Source organism: Taudactylus pleione, unplaced genomic scaffold (assembly GCF_031769625.1).
Source record: "Taudactylus pleione unplaced genomic scaffold, aTauple2 ptg000138l, whole genome shotgun sequence".
Lineage (NCBI taxonomy): Eukaryota > Metazoa > Chordata > Amphibia > Anura > Myobatrachidae > Taudactylus > Taudactylus pleione.
This window is the reverse complement of record NW_028284540.1, coordinates 15839392-15859876: the sequence shown is the minus strand read 5'-3', so window position 1 is coordinate 15859876 and position 20485 is coordinate 15839392. Positions and strand designations below refer to the sequence as shown.

The 20485-nt window shown below is 42.8% G+C and overlaps 1 protein-coding gene across 2 annotated transcripts in view; it reads left to right on the top strand.

Annotated features, from left to right (window-relative positions):
- The window catches only part of LOC148522853 (uncharacterized), a 165247-nt gene that overhangs the window by 131824 nt on the left and 12938 nt on the right, over window positions 1-20485 (top strand). Inside the window, exons 2-7 of one of the 2 annotated variants that reach the window (XM_088473670.1) lie at window positions 9219-10602; window positions 10861-10948; window positions 12121-12265; window positions 14779-14977; window positions 15985-16601; window positions 17286-17431. In XM_088473670.1, the coding sequence (XP_088329796.1) occupies window positions 9336-10602; window positions 10861-10948; window positions 12121-12265; window positions 14779-14977; window positions 15985-16601; window positions 17286-17431 (2462 nt within the window). In that variant the 5' untranslated portion in view covers window positions 9219-9335. Of the gene's footprint in view, window positions 1-9218; window positions 10949-12120; window positions 12266-14778; window positions 14978-15984; window positions 16602-17285; window positions 17432-20485 lie in introns of both variants that reach the window. The other variant, XM_088473669.1, reaches the window with a different exon arrangement.

Below are 20485 nucleotides of genomic sequence, written 5' to 3'. Positions count from 1 at the left end.
GGGACCAAAGAAATAAATAGCCTCCTAAGGTAAGGTTCCAGGTCTAAGGCTGAGATGGATTCAGGAATATTGCGAAGACATAGATTGTTCCTCTTCTCGCGGTTTTCCAGGTCCTCCGTTTTAGCTCTGAGGAATTCTAGTTCGTTGTGTAAATAGGTCATATCACTCCTGAGAAACATCCTGAGAGGCTCCTTTATGGGCTCTGGTGCCTGCTCTGCTCATAATATCTTGTTGGGAAGATGTGATGGGTTAAAGATAGGATGCAGTAAAATATCAGTAGGCCAATTTCATAGCTCTGGGGTGGAGGAACGGAGTTGTAAGGCTTATATCACCATAGAGCCAAAGATGCCAGCAAAATAGACACAGGTAGTTTTTCAAAAGGTAGTAGTAGTAGTTTTATAGATAGGATTTGCAGTGGTAGATTTACAGGCGGTAATGCGCATTAAATCTTTTAGGGTTTATATAATAGTGACCCAGAAATTTATATGCACAGCTGAAAACCAGAAAATAAAGCTTTGTAATAGAAATAATAATAAAATAGTAATAAAATTCTTATGAGAATAAACGTGTAAACGTGAGCTAATTGTGAACAATCAGATATAAAAACCTTATAGGCTGGAAACATATACTGAAGAACATATGCTGAATCCTCATTGCTTGACTGGGTGAGCCGGCACTAGTGTAGCACATGTACACAGTGGTATAGATTTAAGATGAAGACATAGATATTCCTTTTGTGCACTGCAACACAGAGCTCCAACAGGTGGGGAGCTGCAACTCTGTATGTCAGCTCCACTGCAGGCTGGGGGAGATATATGGGCAAGAAAGCAGATCCCCTCTGGTTGGTTGGATTCTGAAGCACTCCAGGGGTAGCCGGCCCTCAGCGTGGGACAAGCAGTCAGTGCGGTCAGCCGCGGTGATGTCCGGGTAATATCGCCGGAGTCCCGGGAGGTACAAGCCAATTGAGGCCGCGGCTTTGCAGGCACAGGCAGGCAGTATGGGAGGCAGTCAGAGGAGCTGCGAGCCTTCGCGAGGTGAGCCACCCACAGTCAGGGAGGAGGAAAGTGCCTAAATCTCCAGGAAATAGGCAGCGGAGACAGCTATAAGGAGAAACATCCGGGGTTTTGTGCAAGAGATCAGCGTCCATGCCTCCGTTCCGCAAGCCAGCCATGCCACTACCCCTTAACACAGAAGTTTTATTGTAAATTTTTGAATTGTGCCTGAACACACAACAAACTGCCTCATACCATCCCTAGTATAAGCCAGGTGGCACCCTAATAATGACATTATATTTTTTAACACTCAAGTTTTATATTACAATTTTTAACTGTGTCTGAAGGCCCTGAACACACAACAAACTGCCTCACTGCGCTCCCAGTAATGGCACCCTAATGACGTTATTTTTAAACAGTGGTTGAACACACAACACATTGCTTCACAGCACTCATTATAATGGAATCCTAATGACGTTAGTGCCTGAACACACAACACAGTGCCTCACAGCGCTCCTAGTAATGGCACCCTAATGATGTTATTTTGTAACACAGTGCCTGGACACACAACACAATGCCTCACAGCAATCCTTGTAATGGCACCCTAATGATGTTATTTTTTAACACAGTGCCTGAACAGAAACATAGTGCCTTACAGCACTCCTAGTAATAGCACCCTAATGATGTTTTATTTTAACATAGAAGTTTTATTGTGATATTTTTTAACTGTGCCTGAACACACATCAAACTGCCTCACAGTGCCCCTTGTATAAGCCAGGTGGAATGCTAATGATGATGTTATTTTTTTTTAACACAAGTTTCATTGTCAAATTTTTAACTGTACCTGAAAACACAACAAACCATCTTACAGCACCCTAGTATAAGCCAGGTTACACCCTAATAATGACGTCACATTTTTTTTAACACACAAGTATTATATTAACATTTTTTACTGTGTCTGAAGGCCCTGAACACACAATAAATTGCCTCACAGCGCTCCTTATAATGGCACCCTAATGACATTATTTTTTAACACAGTGCTTGAACACACAGTACAATGCCTCACAGCGCTCCTTATAGAACCCTAATGACGTTATTTATTAATACAGTGCCTGAACACACAACACAGTGCCTCGCAGAACTCATAGTAATGGCACCCTAATGATGTTATTTTTAACACAGTGCCTGAACCCACAACACAATGCCTCACATTGCTTTTAGAGATGCTGTATTGATACAAGCAATCTGATATAATAGTTGTGTTGGTTATTTGGCCCTGATACATCAAGCATGCATAAAGGGAGCAATCAATGTACACTTAACCTTAAAAATATTGGCAAAACAGTATATTAATGCACCATTTAAACAGGTAGATAAGCAAAATATTTGATTTTCCAGGGCAGAATCAGGAAGTAAATATTTGTCACTTGAATTGTGGAATTTAGGAGTACAGCTTCTCTTATTCTTATTATTAAATATGTCTTTATTGGAAAAAAACAGTTAAAAAAAAAAGCACATGGTAGGCATAAGTAAATTATCAATTATCTATGATCCTGCATAATTTGTAAAAAATGAAGCAGGAACATAGATACAACAGAATTGACACTGAAGCTGTTGATCCACATCTCAAGGGTCCAAAAAGGAAAAGATGTTTTAGCAAAGTCAGAGTCAGACTCTGTCGAACTAGTATGGAGGAGAGGAAGCCACCAAAAGAAACGGCACAAGCTCTGTAGGACAAAGGATCATCCAGTAAACCTCTGCTTATAAATGTAACTAATTAACAGCCATAATATTATAAAAATAAGTCTCTTTATTCTTTCCATCATCTATTGTTAGAACTTTTTTTTTATAGTTGTGGGAATACTTACAATATGATAAAGCCTGCTATAAGTAAATTTTGTAGAGATATTACCATGGGGATTGTGGTGCTCTGAGGTGCCTCTAGAATATGATACAGGACATCCTCAGCATTCTGTAGCTAGATCTCCTTAAAAATACTTTTAAATCTTATAAAGTTTATTTAACTTGTCAATGTGACAGGTACCTCTTCAGCCATAGTGACCTATGACCAGTATTGCTATTTTACTGTATGTAAATCTAATTTATATCTATTAACTGTTGGATGTGCACAAATGTTTTGACTTTTTAGGTAAATGAGAAAGGAGCTTAGCCGCCAGATAAAGCACATGAATTTTCTTCCTTGCTACCTCAACTCTGAACTACTTTTATATTGAGAGTAGAGGTTAAACCCCGCACACATCATTTAGCGTGCATCCTCCCCATTTTCAGGAGTACCCTCCGCAAACTAAATGCGTGCTTCATTGTTCAATGAGGAGATATATGCTCTGTGTAAAGGATCACAGTCTAACCTACAGTAACATCCCTTAATTAGATTAAGTACACTTGTTCCCCCCAAATATACGGCTTTGTTTATGCCTTCAAATTATTGTGAGGGTAAGGTGATTTCAAGAATTTGTTTATTATATATGGCAGTTTTGTGTGAATTATTTAAAACATTGCTTGCATTCTGAATAGAAATACACATTTCACTAAAGTGCAACATGGAGACTCAGAATGGGTCTCTGGAAATAATACTAAATATAAATAATTCAAATCATATGACTCTCACCCAACAGCTGGTGGATCGAAACCCAAATGCAAATAATGTTGGCACAGTAAAGAGTTAACTTCTGTCTATAATTAGGAATGTACTTAATCTTCCTTTACTATTTGTAAGAGAATCTATAATTAAAAATCCAAATTAATCTGCCTTTCATCACTCAAAAGCACGTCTTTGAAGTAAGGGCTAATATCGATGCATTAGGCCCTGCGGCCACAACAGTGGAGATAAAAGTGTATTTCATTTTCTTTGCTGCACATTTAGAACGTTAAAGGCTGCTGTCACATGCAACACTGGCTGATCTTACCAGCTGTATGTGCTGTACTCACACGCATATGTCAGCAGATCACTGTGCCTTCACTAACCACATTTAATATTTCTCAGATTACAATATCATCGCTCCCTGAGGATGGTTTACATTGAGAAGCTGATAGCTTTGTTTATAGATCATCCCATTAGTGTATTAATATGCCGCTGTTCTGTTTAATTCTAAGAATCTCTCCACATTTATTAACCCTGTTGCTGCTGAAGCTCTGCACAATTATATGATTTTTAATTTACCATAGTCACCGGCTATCCTTAATCTATTAAGATTGTCCAAAGCTTTAAAGACTTGTTCCTGGAATTGTCTCTATCTCTTTCTGTCTTATGCATTTGTGTAAAATGTTCACTAGAGAGTGAAAAGTGTTTGGCAGAGGTGCTGAAGTTGAGAGGCTAGGGGGCCTATTCATCATCACTTAATTGTCACAAAAGCAGGTGAAAAAGCAAATTTTCACCTACAATTGTGACAATTAAGTATTCGGGCCATTCATTAAGAAGGTGAAGCAGGAGATATCACAGATATCTCCTACCTACCTTCCGTTTGCGGAATAGCCCGCTGTCCCCATACACTAGTATGGGGACAGAATTCTTCAAGCTTCGAAAATATAATATTTTCGGAGCTTGACTTCAGGGGCATTTGCCATCTTTAGATGAATACCCCCGCTTGGAGTTCGCAACCCGCTCTTCCCTATGGGAAGTAGGTCCGGATTGCAAGAAGGGATCCTTTCGGATCCCTCCGCCCCTGTACTGCTCCTTCCGTCAGACGTCGGGGATCTCCTGCGCATACGTGACCTGTAGGTCGCGCATGCGCATCGCCGTTACTGCTCCGACAGGAGCAGTGAAAAGATTCACTGCTTCTAAAAGGAGCAGTGAAGCCGCTCGCTGGGGCAGCTGATTTCACATCAGCTGCCACGACGCCAGAGCAATGCTGAATTGCTCGGGTGGCCGCAGCGAATTATAATGTTAGTTATCGGGGTCCGTTCGGACCCCGATAATTAACATCATGAATAGGCCCCTAGATGTCTCATTTTGTACTTACGGCCTAATTCAGAGATGGACAAAACTGCAGAACCGCACACAAGCAGCTTTGCAATTCCATATATCTTAATGCAAATGCAGAAGGAAGTGTCAGACACCTTCTTGCTGCATTTGCAAGTACCATCGCAACCATCATGACCGATGGTCATGATGGTTGCTAATTCGGTTAGGCTGCAGAAGCTGAAGCTTCCCACAGCCTGACCATGTGCTGGGCACTTCAGAGGCCAGGCATCTGCGTCTGCCGACACAGAACCTGGACTCGTCCCTCCCAGAAAATGGGTGCAACACTCCCCCGTTTCCAGGAAAGGTAACTAGCCACGTCCCCGCACCGGCCTCAAATGCCGCAGCATGTCAATCATTCTGACTCAGAGAGAATTAATCGTGTTGGCAGAAATTCATTACTTTGGTCTATTTTGTCTTTTCCAGCTAATGCTCCTGCAATCATCGGCCCGATAACCCACACTGTGTTCTCCAGGCAGAACACAGGAAAGTTTAGAAAAAAAACACATATTTTTTCTAAACTTTACTGTGTTCTGCCTGGAGAACACAGTGTCAGAACAGCAGACAGACCCGGAGGCTGCAGCGGGCAGGTAAGTCGGGGACGGCGGGAAGGTGAGCGGAGGGAGGGTTGGGGGGGCACACAGAATTACCGCAGCTGTAGGCAATGCTGCGCATGCGCAGCACATTACAGCTGCAGTGAGTTAGAGCAGATAGGGAAAACTATCTATTTCCTGAAAAGCTGTCACCGCAAAAATGACAGCTTTTCGAAATAGATACTTATGGAGAGGAGGAATGATGAATTCCTCTGGTAATTAGGTAGAACTCCATGCGAGTTCTAAACCTAATTACCTCCATCGTTTTTTTAGTTATGATGAATAGGCCCCTGAATTCTAAAGCATGTTTCCTTGGAGAAAATCTTTTATAAACATTTATACCTTAAGCTTAACATTTACTTTGCCTGCACGCAGAGGGGGTCATTCAGACCCAGTCGCAAGCGCTGAGCACTTGCAACCAGGTCGATGTTCCCCCACTGGGCATTTGCACGTCGGAGCCGGCTCCGACGTGCGCATGCATGAGACCAGGCTAGCGACGGGCGCTCCGTCGATAGGGGTCTCGCACCAAACGGGGCGAGCTGTCGATGGTGAGTGACAGCTCGTCCCATTTGGGAGGCGGGCAGGGGGTGTGGCCGGCCAAACTGAGGCGTTCCCGAAGGAACGCTTGCCGTTTGGGGGCGGCCCCAATGACATCAGCAGTGATATCAATGGGGAGCTTCCTGCTCGATCAGAGCAGGAAGCTCACTGGGGCTTGCGAGTGCCGAGACCCAACCTTAGGGTCTCGTCGCAAGCCCCGATGGTCGCGATGGTCTTGACCATAGCTACCATCACCCTAGTCGGTCGCTAGAGCTGTGGGTGGTAACCCACAGCTTAGTGATCGACCAAGAGGCGGCACTACAAGATGCAAGCGGCCGCCCTCATTCAGAGCGACCGCTTGCATCTAACAACCGCCTCTGAATGAGGTCCCGAGTTCCATATTAAGCCAGTACTCATTTATCTCAGAGGACATTAACATTTTATAAAGTAATTATGAGTCGCAAGCAATTCGGTCACATCTGTAGCCACATAGCAAGCTTGGCAATAAATGTGAATATCCACCAGTAGTCAGAGGTGGTCGCATCTATGCATCCACAACGTCCCCATCCCAGGCTTGCCTACCCTCACGATTTGGCCGGGAGCCTCCCGATTTTCGGGTGCCGCTCCCGGCCACCAGGAAAGGCAGGCAAGCCTCCCACTGTTAGCCGACAATCAGCTCCCTCCCGGAAGGAGGGAACTGATTGTTGGCAAGTATGCCCCATCCATGTGCTTGTGAAAGTAGCCGTCATCACTATCAGTGCACCAGCCCTATCCTTGGTGCAGGTGATCTATCTGAATTCAGCTGGATCTTATTGTACGCTCGTACCTGAATAACCCACAATTCCGTCTACATGCCCATGGCTAACTTATCCTATGTGTGAGTGCCCCTAAGACATAAGAGGAGGTGCGGCTGAGATGCATAGGACTCGGCATGTTGCAAACCATATCCAGTTGCTAAACACTGCGTGATCCATATACAGAGTGGACTTGGGTGCAATATCCAACTCTAAATCAAGCCCTATAAATTCACATTTGAAGTTATTATCTGTACAATATTACACTATCCTCGGCCTCCTGCTTCACACTCAGCATTGTAACAATTATATTTATTATACTGATGATAATTGGTTCTATTCTTGCTATAAATGTTGGTTAGATCCTTTTACAGAATTCACTTCAGTGGACATTCACCAAACAAGCTCCTTTCTAATCTCATTAGCTCTGTGCATATCCTGCCCACGTCTGCAGATAATTATCGCTATACTGATGAAAGAGGCTGTCACTTGGAAAATTAAAAATAAAAAAAAGATTCTCTAATCCAATATAAAACAATGTTAGTAGATTTTTTTTCTGCTTCTGTTACTTCACATATTACTTCAGGGCCGTAACTAGGGTAGTGTGGCTTGTGCCATGGCACAGGGCACTGCAGGTCAGGGGGCGCTGTTTGGGCCTGTCAATTTTCTGTTTATTATCATTCTCACTTGTAGCTTCCTCTTATTTTATCCCCAGTATCTCCTGGCCTCCCCTCTCTCTGCCCAGGCCCTTCCCCATGAGGCCATGGCCCTTTTTCGGGTGTTATCTCTCTATTTAAAAAATGAGGGGGGCGCCAAAGCTCTTTCTGGCACAGGGCACCAAAAAGTCTAGTTACGGCTCTGTATTACTTACAAACATATTTAAATGAACTCATCATAATTCAGCACTGTGCAGCATTAGAGAATATTTGGGGTCATTTATAATGATTTGTGCTAGTAAGTCAGTGCATTATTGCTGTTAATGTGCTGCAGTGACGTAATTGTACTCTGGTGCAGACTGCAGAAAGAAAAAATTTGATAAATACCATATTGTCTAAGTCACTAGACTGTTTAATACAAATGAAGAGTATAAAATACATCATTTTGGAGATATTACTACCTATTGTCAGGTATAAATGATTAAATCTCCTGGTGCTAGTTATGGATTAAGACTAATTTTAGCAGTAGTTTGTGCCTGTCTCCTCACACATGAAGGCAGACATACCTATGAGTATACAGGTTAACTCATAACTGGTGACTATAGGGTGTATTTATCAAGTTGAGAAAAGTCCTTTCTCCGGTGAAAACATGGCAAACAGATTTTTAGTTAGCGCACCTTTCTAATAAATTGACCCTTAAGGCAACAGTTCGTAATTTGAAACAAAAGGGCGGGACTTATTTCTCAAGTATAAACAGACAGAAATTGCCGAAGGATATAATCAGCATGCCATGCAGTGATGGCTATAATTCCACAGATCTAGCACAAGGACCTGTACAGATAATACTGTCACATATCCTAATCATTGTCTCTCATTGCCTTTCATGCTTTTTTTCTATTACAGCTCACCCTTGAATTACCACTATATGAGTACTAATGTAAAGTTGTTTTACATATTTTCTACTGCTGTCCTGCTATTATACTAAAACTGTATATATGCCTTTCTACCACTATTTCACTTCACCTTTTCCCATGATCTTATGCATGGCTACTCTCCATTTCCTGTTTAGAGCACTCAAGATACAAAATATAACAATTTTGATTAGAAGGATTGTATCTCCATATATAATTTATAACATCCATTGTAACCTTTGTATTGCACCCAGGACAGCTGTCTCGTCTGGTGTTTTAGTTGGTGGGATGGACAATCTGTAAAATCGATGTTTGTGTGTATCTTGCTATAAATATAATATACTTTGTATCTTCACAAAGTGTAATCATGTCTCTGTGTTTTGTTTAACCCTCTCATTATAAGCTATGTAGTGTGCCCAAGATGGTTTCCTCAACTGGCACTTTTGTAGGTCAAATAATCACTTGGTGGAACTGATGATTCTCTGGGTATCCTGTAATAGTGGACCCAAGATGGCTGCCTCCCTTTTAGAATGGCTTCTTTCCTTCAAATGTAAAGCGCTTTGAGTGATTTTGGAGACAAGCTCTATAGAAATAAACATTATTGTTATCATTATCTGAACTGATTAATGAACCCACCTCATGGTTATTGTGGTGGTGTGTACAGTATGCAATATTGATTAAGTAGAAATTGGAGACGTGATTTTTGCAGAATGCTAAAAAAAACTAAATAATATATTTTCTTCTTTTCTTTCAAAGGATACATCACACCAGCGGATTCATTCAGCAAGGTCCCCTTCACGGTCTGTGTATAAAGTGCTCAGTAAAACTGCTAGAATGTGAGTACTCTCAGCAGACTGAGCTGCTACCCATGCTATGGACACTCAGAATCATCATGGCTGCTATTCAGGGCCCCTCTATCTCCTCCAACATCCGTGTGCAAACCTCCCATGTCCATCTGCTATGACATACATCTGTGCTGACGACCTGCATGAACATTCCAGAATCATTCCGAGCCCCCAGAATTATCAGCTGTGCACCAGCTATGACTTAGAGGCACCTTCGGTCTGCAGTATGCATCCATTAAAGAGCGTAGATTGCCATGTTCTTGGATATGGGTTTCCACCTCTACAAGCGTGCCATGCAGGTACCAAAGAATCAGGCACTAATGCTGAACCCAGGCTATATCGGAGCTTGGAGAACCTACACTGGTCAGAGTCAAGTGTGTTTGCACACTACAGGAACATGGATAGTGAAATTGTTCTACATTGTAGGAGCACAAGGCACATGTCAGAGGGATCTTCAGGGAATGTGCCACTCCAGGGCATGTCAGAGAGGGGAGCTGTGTACAGAGACCTTAATCTACCCCACATCTCCAAAGTACACCACTGGCTTTTTCCTGCAGCAGATGACAAGTTGCCCTATAGTGATGCCAAAAGAGAACTGAAGGAGAAGCTAAGAACTCACAGCTCCAAGACTGTAGAACCCAACAGACCTATCCGCCCACAGACTTTTATGGCTGACTGTATGGGAAGGGCAACAGCAGACAGACCATGCCAGCATTGCAAATGTAAGGTGCCCTGTAGCACAATATCTGCAGTTCAACCTGCACTTTTGAACAGCACAATGCCAGCCACCAGGCAAAGCACAAGTAATTTATACTACAGGATAAGTCCAGAGCACATTAAGCAGGAAGCCAGGAGGCTGCTTCAGCTACGCAGGCAGAATAGCTCCCCTAACCTGACACTTTATCAAGGAGAGAGTGAGAGCAAAGGTTTGGCGAAGTCAAAAACTGCAGAGTCTTTCAAGGAACAGAGGCAATGTCCAGGCTTTGTAAGGGAAGCAGAACCTACAAGGAAGCCGTGCAGTAAGGGCAGGTTGTACATACCAACATTTGAAGAATTTAAGAGGATGCGCAGTAAGGAAAAGAGCTGCATATCAAAGAATGACGTCTGCATGGACAATACAGAATCCTCCACAGACAAGAGAGCTGTACAAGAACTGGATAGAGGCACTGAACAGAACATTAATACAGATACTGCAAGTCTTAGACAGTCCCATGAGCAAGAATGTGCTTCTACGCCTAATGGAGTCAGTACTTTGCGGGATCAATCCCTGAGTCACAGTGACACTAGCAGCAGAGGTCTGTTCAATGTACAGCATGGTTCATTAGGCAGCAGAGCTCACCCTTCATGCTGGCCTACATTCACAGCTCCCATTTGTTCCAGTCCTGTCTCAAGGTTCCCATTCCAGGCGCTAACCATGCATAGTGCGAAAGAAGAGCTTGTGGTGTGTGATTCTCATGTGTCTGATATGAATAGGTCTAGTGGATTCCGCAGCATTACTGAGCAGGGTACTACTTCTGAAGCCCACTCTTCTTGCTGTCCATCTTTGCTTTTAGAAGCAACTGATCTGTCCGGTTATGGTGCCAAGCTGCAGAAAATGAAGGACGGCCTCATAGGATCAGCTCTTGATCTTATCAAGAAAAGGTAACATGTTTTCTAAATCTTATTCTGCAAATGCACTAGACTGAGTAGGAAGCCAGTTGCATTAAATCTGAAGGCAGAGATTTAGCTTGGGAAAGTGAAACAGTAGAGGAAGTGAAAGATATATATTTATGATGTAATGGTGCAGGATCCACACTGTCACCCAGCATCGCATGTTATCATCGTAATCCAGAGATACAAGCAACGTTAGAATGGCCATACCCTAGAGATTGTTTTAAATGGTTTAGAATAAAAATATTTAATAAATCAGACCCATAACAATGTATGCTATGTACAGTAGATAATGGTGCATGTATTAGACTGATTCAACCCAAAAAAACAACATACTTGTTTCAAAACTCCATATAGATTTATTATAATAGTGTATTTATATACTGTAGTGCCAACAAGTTATGTAGTGCTGTACAGAGTCATTCACATCAGTACAAGTATATTGATGGATGTATGCTTAAAGATGCATACACAAATAACGATTTTGTAACCAACGATTTTCTGTCAGATTTTCCCTTGAAAAAGTGAATGATATTTTGAAGTGTAAAGAACGATTTTTGAATGATGAACGAAAAATGTTCCTTCCCTTAATGAAAATCGTCATGTTGGACAGTCTGAAATGGACGAAGAACGTTAACTACAAACTACAGTGCGCATTTGTGATTATCGTTCATCGTTATAACTCATAAACTGAACAATTGTTTTGAACGATTTAACCATAACGACTCATTATCGACAAATCGTTCAAAAAATCGTTACGTGTGTACGCACCTATCAAGTGAGATAGCTAACCATGGGTAATACTGATCTATATGTAATATGGTTAAAGAAAATCAATGGAATTTTGTCTATTTATCAACCTACTGCATAGTAAGGATTGAAACCAAATTTAGATTTTTGGGGACCACTCCTGTAACATGGGGCTCACATATATTTATAAGGTTGAGAGTGCACATAAAGGTGCACATGGTGGAAAGACTAGACTGTGTAATTGTGCCCTAACCTGCATCGATTTTGCCTGAAGAGTACAAAATTTGCCCCACAAAAAGTATAGGGTGTCATCTGCTAATCGCCTCTAAAATAAACCCAAGTCCATTTTTACAGTGATTATTGGGCTGAGGTTGGGTGTTTTCAGTAATGGAATGACTGTACTGTTCCGCCAGCTGTATTGCTGAAACTTCTGCCAGTGGATCATGTGACGAAACCACATCACAGGAGCAAAGCGATCAATCTTCTGCCATCTCCATGACAACACAAAGCTGCCAGAAGGTTCCAAACAATGAGGTATCCTGTGACCCAAAATCCAATGTAAGTACGGAGACTTCTGGGCCAGAGATCAAGATGCCCAAACTCGGAAATCCAGAAATATTGCATTGTTGAGTAGATAAAAACACCACATGATTCATCTAAATTGTAGGGAAATAATTACCATGTGTAAGACTGGGAGTGTCAGAAAGCAAAGCAATCTCTCCTAAGTGCCCCTCCAACATGTGAGGCTGATAGTTATATTAGGGTGACATACACATGGTAGAGTGAATTAGGGATGACAGCAGAGACACAAATTATTATAGTTCAGTGCAGAATAAGAAATCCACCAGCCATACAGTGTCAGCAGGCAGAGCCAGATCATCTACTTTGTGTGTTAGGGCCCAATAAGCACTGAAGGGCCTGGATTACTGTGGTCCATTTTTATGTGGGAATTTTTTTACAAAAAGATGACAAATATCTTGCCTAGGGCCCCATTGGGTCTTAATCAGGCTCTGCCTTCATGGGCATTTTTCTCTTTCCTGTTCTCTATCCATTATAGTAAACAACATGGGATAGGGATGGGCTCCAGCCCAAAAACTGATACCTTGCCTAGTCATGATGCCACTAGACAGCGCAAAACTCTGATAGGAAAGACATAAATACAAATGTGGATGAATAAAAAGATAAACATTGCAACATTAGTTACTTGTAAACACCTCTTAGATGCAATGACTTCACTGTCGTGAAACTTGTATGTTACTGTTTGAATGTAATAATTCAATAATAACCAGTTTGTTTGTTCCTGTTATATGTACATGATACATCACCCTTTATATGCTCACGGTCAGGGTTGAACATTTACTGTATATTCCACCTGCACTCTTGTTGCTCTGCATCACCCCATAAAATGTATAGATAGAAAATTAACCGGTTGAGTGTTCATTTCTACAGTACCAGAGTCCTATAACTTGTACAGTATAACCAGCTCAATGACTGTAACTTCCAGTGACTGAGCTATGAATAATGTTGTCTATTATGTACAGGTAACTAGTTATCTATATGCTGCTGAGAAACCAAACATAGGGCCTGACTCAGCATGGATCACAACTGCAACAGCCTACACAGATCAATCGGTGGTGCGCACTGCGCATGCCAATGCAGCGCTGTGAGCGTGTGTGTTACCATTGCGATCGCTTTGTGATCACTTAAGCAGGATAAAAGCCATCGCAGAGTAGGTGACAGGCTGTGAGTATTTGGGGGTGTTGATGGGGGAGTGGTCGTAGAAACTCAGGTGTGTCTGTCCGTTTGAACGCCGTTTCCTGGGCGTGCATAAATTAGCCACTGAGACGGCATATGCAGCTTGAGTACTCACTGCGTTCAAATAGACTTGCAGTTTCTGCGGCAGGTCAGACCTGCAGTAATTCTGCGTGAGGGGCCGATGTTACTCGATGTATATGCAGGACTGCAAGGTATTACAGATATGAGATAGCAGTAGTGGGCATCTCTAGGCTGGCTTTGCAATGGCTTTACGATTACATTCATCAGCATATTTTTGCAGCAGATCTCCGTGCGATTATGTAGCTGCGCAATAGCTATCCATGCTGAATCAGGCCCCCTAGAGTACAGATCGAAATCCAGACAAGTGCTAGGCTGCCTCCTTAGTGTTGTGTCAATTGGACATGTGTGTATCCTGCAAACAATAACAATGTATAACCAGGGATCATTTGCCAGTGCTCTCTGCATCATATTTAAGGGTTTAAAATATGAAATATGTACAGTATACAACTACTATTCCATTCATATATAAAGGTTTTTTTATTATATTTATTAGCAGAATATTTACAAGTATGAATTAAATATAGTTGTCTCCAGCACTACCATGTTATATAAATTGTACTTTAGATTCAACTTTCTGTGAGCTTAATGTTATTTGTGATATCTGCAGTAATACGGAGTCTATTAGAATGCCATGTCTAATGGTTAATCCTTCCCCTTCTCTTCAATAACATTATATACTGTACATCCCAGTAATGAGCTCTGTTGTACGCATTCCTCTTCTGAATTAGGAACCTGCAGTGTGTATGTATGTATGTATATAGATGGTGGTGGTAGAGGTGGGGTAGGTGGCGGAAAACACATTGGTACAGTGCTTGGAGCTTGCACCCCTTCCCCAAAAGGAATACTCCTGTGGCTCCCCAAAGCCCCCCATACAACGGGAAGGGGGGGACATCAACAAGTGGGGGACAGATATCAGAAAGAGAGGGAGATGGAGGCAGAGATGACAAAATGGAAGGTGAACACAGATGACAGAGACATAGGAGAGGCTAGAGTTGAGAGACGCACGAGGTGGCATGAGGCTGTAGTCACACAGGGGGTATATATATTTTATTTATATACAGATTGCCTTTAACTATATATTTTTTATACTGTACAATCCTATATTCCACAGAAATAGCTTGAAGTGCGAAGTGTCTCTGATAGATGATAGAAGTGGGACGGCATCTGTGTTTGTTACCTGCCGGCATCATCTAATTTATCTGTAAATCACAACTAAAGGTCTGTTGGTATTTCAGCTATGCAGTCCTGGGTGCCGGAGATCCAGTTCTGACATGACTCATGAAGCTGGGGAGTCAGGAAAAGCCCAGCGTGGTAGTCGTCTGCGTCCACATTTCAGTGACCCCATGCCGACTGATGCAGTAAAGAGGAAACAATTGGAGCTAAAAATTGCAGCAGCCGCTCGTCACCACGCACAGAGACGGAGACAGGAAAATGGTACATTTTATATAGTCCCATTATTTTACGCAGCAATGTACTGAGAATTTATAATCATTAACATTCTCTGCCCCATTGGATCTTACACTTTAAATTCCCTACCACACAAAAGTGTCCTTTGGTTAGAAGCCAATTAACCTACCAATATGTTTTTTGAGTGTGGGAGGAAACCGCAGCACCAATCCAAATATGGGAAAATATAGAAACTCCACATAAATAGAGCCCTCGGTGTAACCAAATCCATGAGCTTACCGCTGTGATGTGGCACATTCTAATCTGAATGTAAATACTGGTTAGTTTTAAATTATTGTCAGTTTTTGAGATGCATACATAAATACATAGCTGAGAATGCTACAAAGTGTTTCACATACTATGCTTTTGTTAGATATAGATTATGCAAGAAAATTCCGGGGTTTGTCATGACATAAGGTGCTATTGCATTATCAGTTGTCAGATGGTGATTCAAGATTCAGGCCTTGATTCAGAGATGGACGCTATATAGATATTTCCGCAAATGGCTGTTTTTTTTTTACTGCATATGCATGTGCGTAACAGTCTTGCGATGGTGGTCGCAGAGAGTATTATTTGCAGAGTGACTGACAGGCAGGTACCGTTTCTCTGCTGTAACAGGGGATAGCGACTCAAAGGCAGGCATGTCATATCTCAGGCTGCAAATGCGAATGCTCTGGCATCTTACTTCCGACAGTCATTCTGCACGGCCATAGAATTACTCAGAAGTTCAATGATTGACCTATGTGCATCCAATGGTTGCGCTATTGTACACAAGTGGTGGACTTGAAATGCTGCAAGTTGGCGTCTCAATATAGATCCTGGTGGCTACGACATTTGCATATTTTAGCACATACGGGTTTGCAGCAGGGACAGCATTTTCATTCATCTAGGAATCAGGCACTAAACTGAGAAGGAATTAGTGAAGGTGAAATATTATCAAGGACTTGGCACAAATAACTTGAATATTAGTTATTTCTGTTGTCTGTATTGTACAGGACCGGTTTTGATGAAAGCCAACACTACAACCTCCTGCAGCTACAGAAATGATAGCACTTATGCCACCGGTCACTCTCACCGTTCCCGACATCGCTGGAGTAACATCAGCAGCCTGAGCACAGACAGTGGGATTGTTGGGGTCAACGATGAAAGAGAAGATTGTGAAAGGAGCACAAGATCTACAAAGCAGGGAGAAGTTGAGAGGGTGGACAGTGGCATTGGAGATGCACTTTCCAGGAGGTGGAGAGCTAGAGTAGCTGAAACTGCTACTTCTCTGGAGGCATGGGAGGCACATCGCCCATGCACCGACTGTGGGGAGGGAAATTCTGCAATGGATGCTGAGAGCAGAGGCAAGAGGAGAGAGACTTTGTGTGTGAAATGCGTCACTCGTAGAATGGAACGTAAGGAAGCCGTTCTGGAATTTGTTAACACGGAATCGAGTTATGGGGAGGACCTGCGGATAATAAAAGAGGAATTCTACCTCCCTATGCAAACTGCAGGACTGCTGACGCAGGAACAGCTGGCCGTTGTGTTCAGCAACATACAGGAACTTATCGATCTAAATGAGAAGTTCCTTGAGGTCCTACAGGAAGAAATTGACCAAGCGTTTGACCAGGTATATGGGAAGCAGACAAGATAATGAATACAAGACTAGATCTAGAAGGCAATTTCTTACCACATCTTAGTAACATGAATTTAATTGCTGATGAAAATGTAAACAAAACTGCATAAAAGCTAATTAATTAGTATGACATTTTGAAAGAAGCAGATCTGGTTAATTTATGAGAATACAAAAAGCAGAGATTCCAACAATGCTGGTAAATTAATTTATTCTATGGAAAAAAATTTACTTTAACTCACAGACTATTTATGTTATTATATGAAGGACAATTACCTCCACTTTCTCATTGCTCCATTTTATAGAATCACCCCCAGTTTAAAATCATTATAGAATATCCGTGGACCTGAAATTGTATTATAAGGGGTACCCCCTCTGTTAAGGAATAAGGGGGTCTGCAGATAACCCATATTGTGGAACTCATGAGAACACTGAAGAAAGAAATCTGGGAACAGTTCATGTGTTTTTCAGCAGTGAAAATAAAGCATAAACTAGACTAGGAAATGACTAATGAACAAAATGTCCTTATGAAATGTCTGTATTCTGTATACTGCAGCAGAGATATATTTTCATTTTATATTTTCATTAGATGCACTGACCATAATAGTCTGGCCACTAGAGGTAGTGTGGTAATGGGGCAATTTATATCAATCACTTTGTGTCTTATCTTCATACCCATAGGGAGATGATGACCTGATGACGGTCTGCATTGGGGAGATCTTCTTGGAGTTTGTAAACATGTTGCCGGAGTTCCAAACCTACTGTCTCCAGCAACCGATATCAGTGGGGACACTCAACGCTCTGGAGAAAGAAAAAGAGCTTCTGAGGTGAGACGAGGCTTAAACTGTTTTAGTAATAATGGCATATATTCCATTATGGCGCACAGATTGCTCCTCCTTTACCATCAACTATTGTCCTGTGTGAGCCCCTCCATTTATAGAGCACAGTCTGGAGAAAGTGAAATATATAGACCATAATCAGATAAATAACGGAGATATCATAGGGTTGGAAATCCAGACATTGGTACAAGGAACAGGGAGGAATAAAGTACCTGGAACACTTAACTTCTTTAATTATTATATTGGGATGTAGTCAGCATCCCGACGTGCGGGATGCCGACGGTCTAAATACCGGCTCCAGTATCCTGGCCGCCAGCATCCTGAAGGTAAATATCGGAGGGAGGGTTAGAGTTAGGCACTAAGGGGGGAGGTTAGGTTTAGGCACCGGGGAGGGAGGGTTAGGGGTAGTATACTTACCTACCACTGTCGGGATGCCGCTGTCGGTATTCTGACCAGCGGCATTCTTATAGATGAAGGCAATTAGCTCTGATCCATCTTGAGGTGATCTGTTTCCTTATTCCTACTGGAAGAACAAGCAGGTGTTCTGATTATTGAGGTAAATTGAAGAAAACACTTTTAGCATGAATACCTTCAGGGACTTCTTGCAAGGGCTGGATAGGAGATATTAACAACTTAACTGGCAATTTTTTTCCCCAAAAACTGCTCCGAAATTGTCAGGTTTTTTTTATGATTGCATTAGGTCAAGACCATCTATATAATACAACACGATTTTATATATAAAATAAAAAATATTTTTAAACACTTAAACATTGATTTTTATTATATTGGTTATCGATACAATGGACTATCAATGTTTGGAATATCGCGACCATTACAACTTCTTGATTTCTCCAGCGTTGCTTCTCTTTGCAGCTGCCAGGTATACACTGGGGGGCTGAGGGGTGGTTAATTTACATTCCCCCGGCAACTGCTCCTCTCTGCAGCCGCCAGGTGAGGAGTCCTGCTCAGGGGTGTATCTATAATGGGTGCAGGGTGTGTGGTGGACATGGCCCCTGGGTGAAGGGGGCGCCCACACCAAACACCCTGCACCCATACTTTTTAATAATTACCTCTCTGTAGTCCCACGTCGGCTAGAAAGGCGCAGCCATTTTCCCGGCATTCTGCGCATGCGCAGTAGGGAAATTGACGGAAAAATGGCACGGCAGCCATTTGCCAGGCAATTTCCCTACTGCGCATGCGCAGTGCCTGGAGTCTACTGAGGCTGTCAATGCGTGGCAGCCGCCGGAGAGGAGGGGGCCCCAGACGGGGAGTGAACACGAGCCCGCCCCTCTCTTAATAAGCCCCTAGTCCTGCTGGGCTTACCGATCAGCAGTGATTGGCAGCACGGCAGCCACTGGGGTGGCTATTTGTCTGTCCAGAAGGACAAAGAGCAGGTATTTGTTAGCGGGGTTAGCGTTAGGTTTTGGGAGGGGGGAGGTTAGACACCACTGGGCAGGGGTTAGGTTTAGGCACTAAGGAGGAGGACTTAGGTTCAGGAACTATCGGGGATGGTTAGGCTACCAGAAGGGAGGGTTAGGGGTAGGGGAGGGTAAGTATACTTACCCGACCCCTGTCGGGATATCAACCATCGGGATGTCGCTGTTGTTATTCTGACAGGAGGCATCCCAACAGCCGGCATATCATACCGATTCCAATACACCTACATAAGAACTTTATCTGTTGAGTTAGAGTCAGTTGACTTATTTCCAAATTTATGACCCAACCCTGATTCTGCAGACACAGTATAATCCAATTTATACTGTTTTGTACAATCTCTCTGGATGTCCTTGCAATCAGGAGATTGTTGTGATATGGCCATACTAATATGTTTTGTTTCCTTAATTGGGCTATAAGGATCCCAAAAATGTTTGTGAATTTTCCTGGTGGTGTTGCCAAGGCAAACAGGAGACGTGTAAACTGGTACTGGTTGCCTGAAATACAAATCTGAGATTGATCTGATGCTGTTTGGCAACTGGACTTTGAAAATGTCTTCATATTATCCCCTTTAAAATGTTCTTTAATGCTTACCTGCAAAATTGCTGTTACACAACGGGGTTCCTGTAGCCGCACTGCCATTGATCCCATGACGCCAGAGACATCCTGAATTCCATGTTTGCCAACTAGCCAGGTGGTTAGTAGCTCTCCAGTCACATCGCCTGCGCCGACATTTTAGCTGCTATCACCTGACTGCATAACTTCCAACTAGGTGCCACTATCTGTTAACCTCACCCGCACAGCCTATCAGGGACATAGGCACCCTATTCAAACCAGCTCTGTAAATGGACTTATTGCCAGAACAACTTCTCTCCTGAGTCCTGCTTCCTGGCTCAGTGTGCCTGATCTGTTCTGCTAAATCTGTCACTGCTCTAGGATTTTTGTGCTACACACAGCAGGTTCCAGCATCCACTTCAGGCTGTGTGCTACATACAGCAAGTGCCAGCATCCACTCCAGGTTATGCGCTACATACAGCAAGTCACAGCATCCACTCCAGGCTGTGTACTACATACAGCAAGTGACAGCATCTGCTCCAGACTGTGCGCTACATACAGCAAGTCACAGCATCCACTCCAGGCTGTGCACTACATACAGCAAGTGACTGACTCCTCCCACTGCGTAATGGGCGGTTAACTCACTGCCACCACCAGGCTCCTACACCAGCATCACTCGTTCCACCAGGCTCCTACACTGGCACCTGGAACATCTTGTCCCAGGTTCTTACCACCGGCACCTGAAACCGCCTACTTCTGGGTATGTATGGACACACTGCTGCAACACTTCCTGAGTAGTGTTGGCTAATTCCCACTGGTCTCTCACTATGGAATAGTCCCCACTTGTTAGCTGGCAATGGGTTTCAGCTTGGAGACACTGGGCTTAATCCAGAACATCCAGAGAACAGAATAGCATTTTGCGATATTCTGGTGGTCACAGGATGAAAGCATATGCAGGTGTCTTGCTCAGTCTTTAAAACAACAATTACTCCACAGCATACAGATATTCTTCAGAAGTACAGTCCTCACTGAGAGTCAGAGGATACAAACACA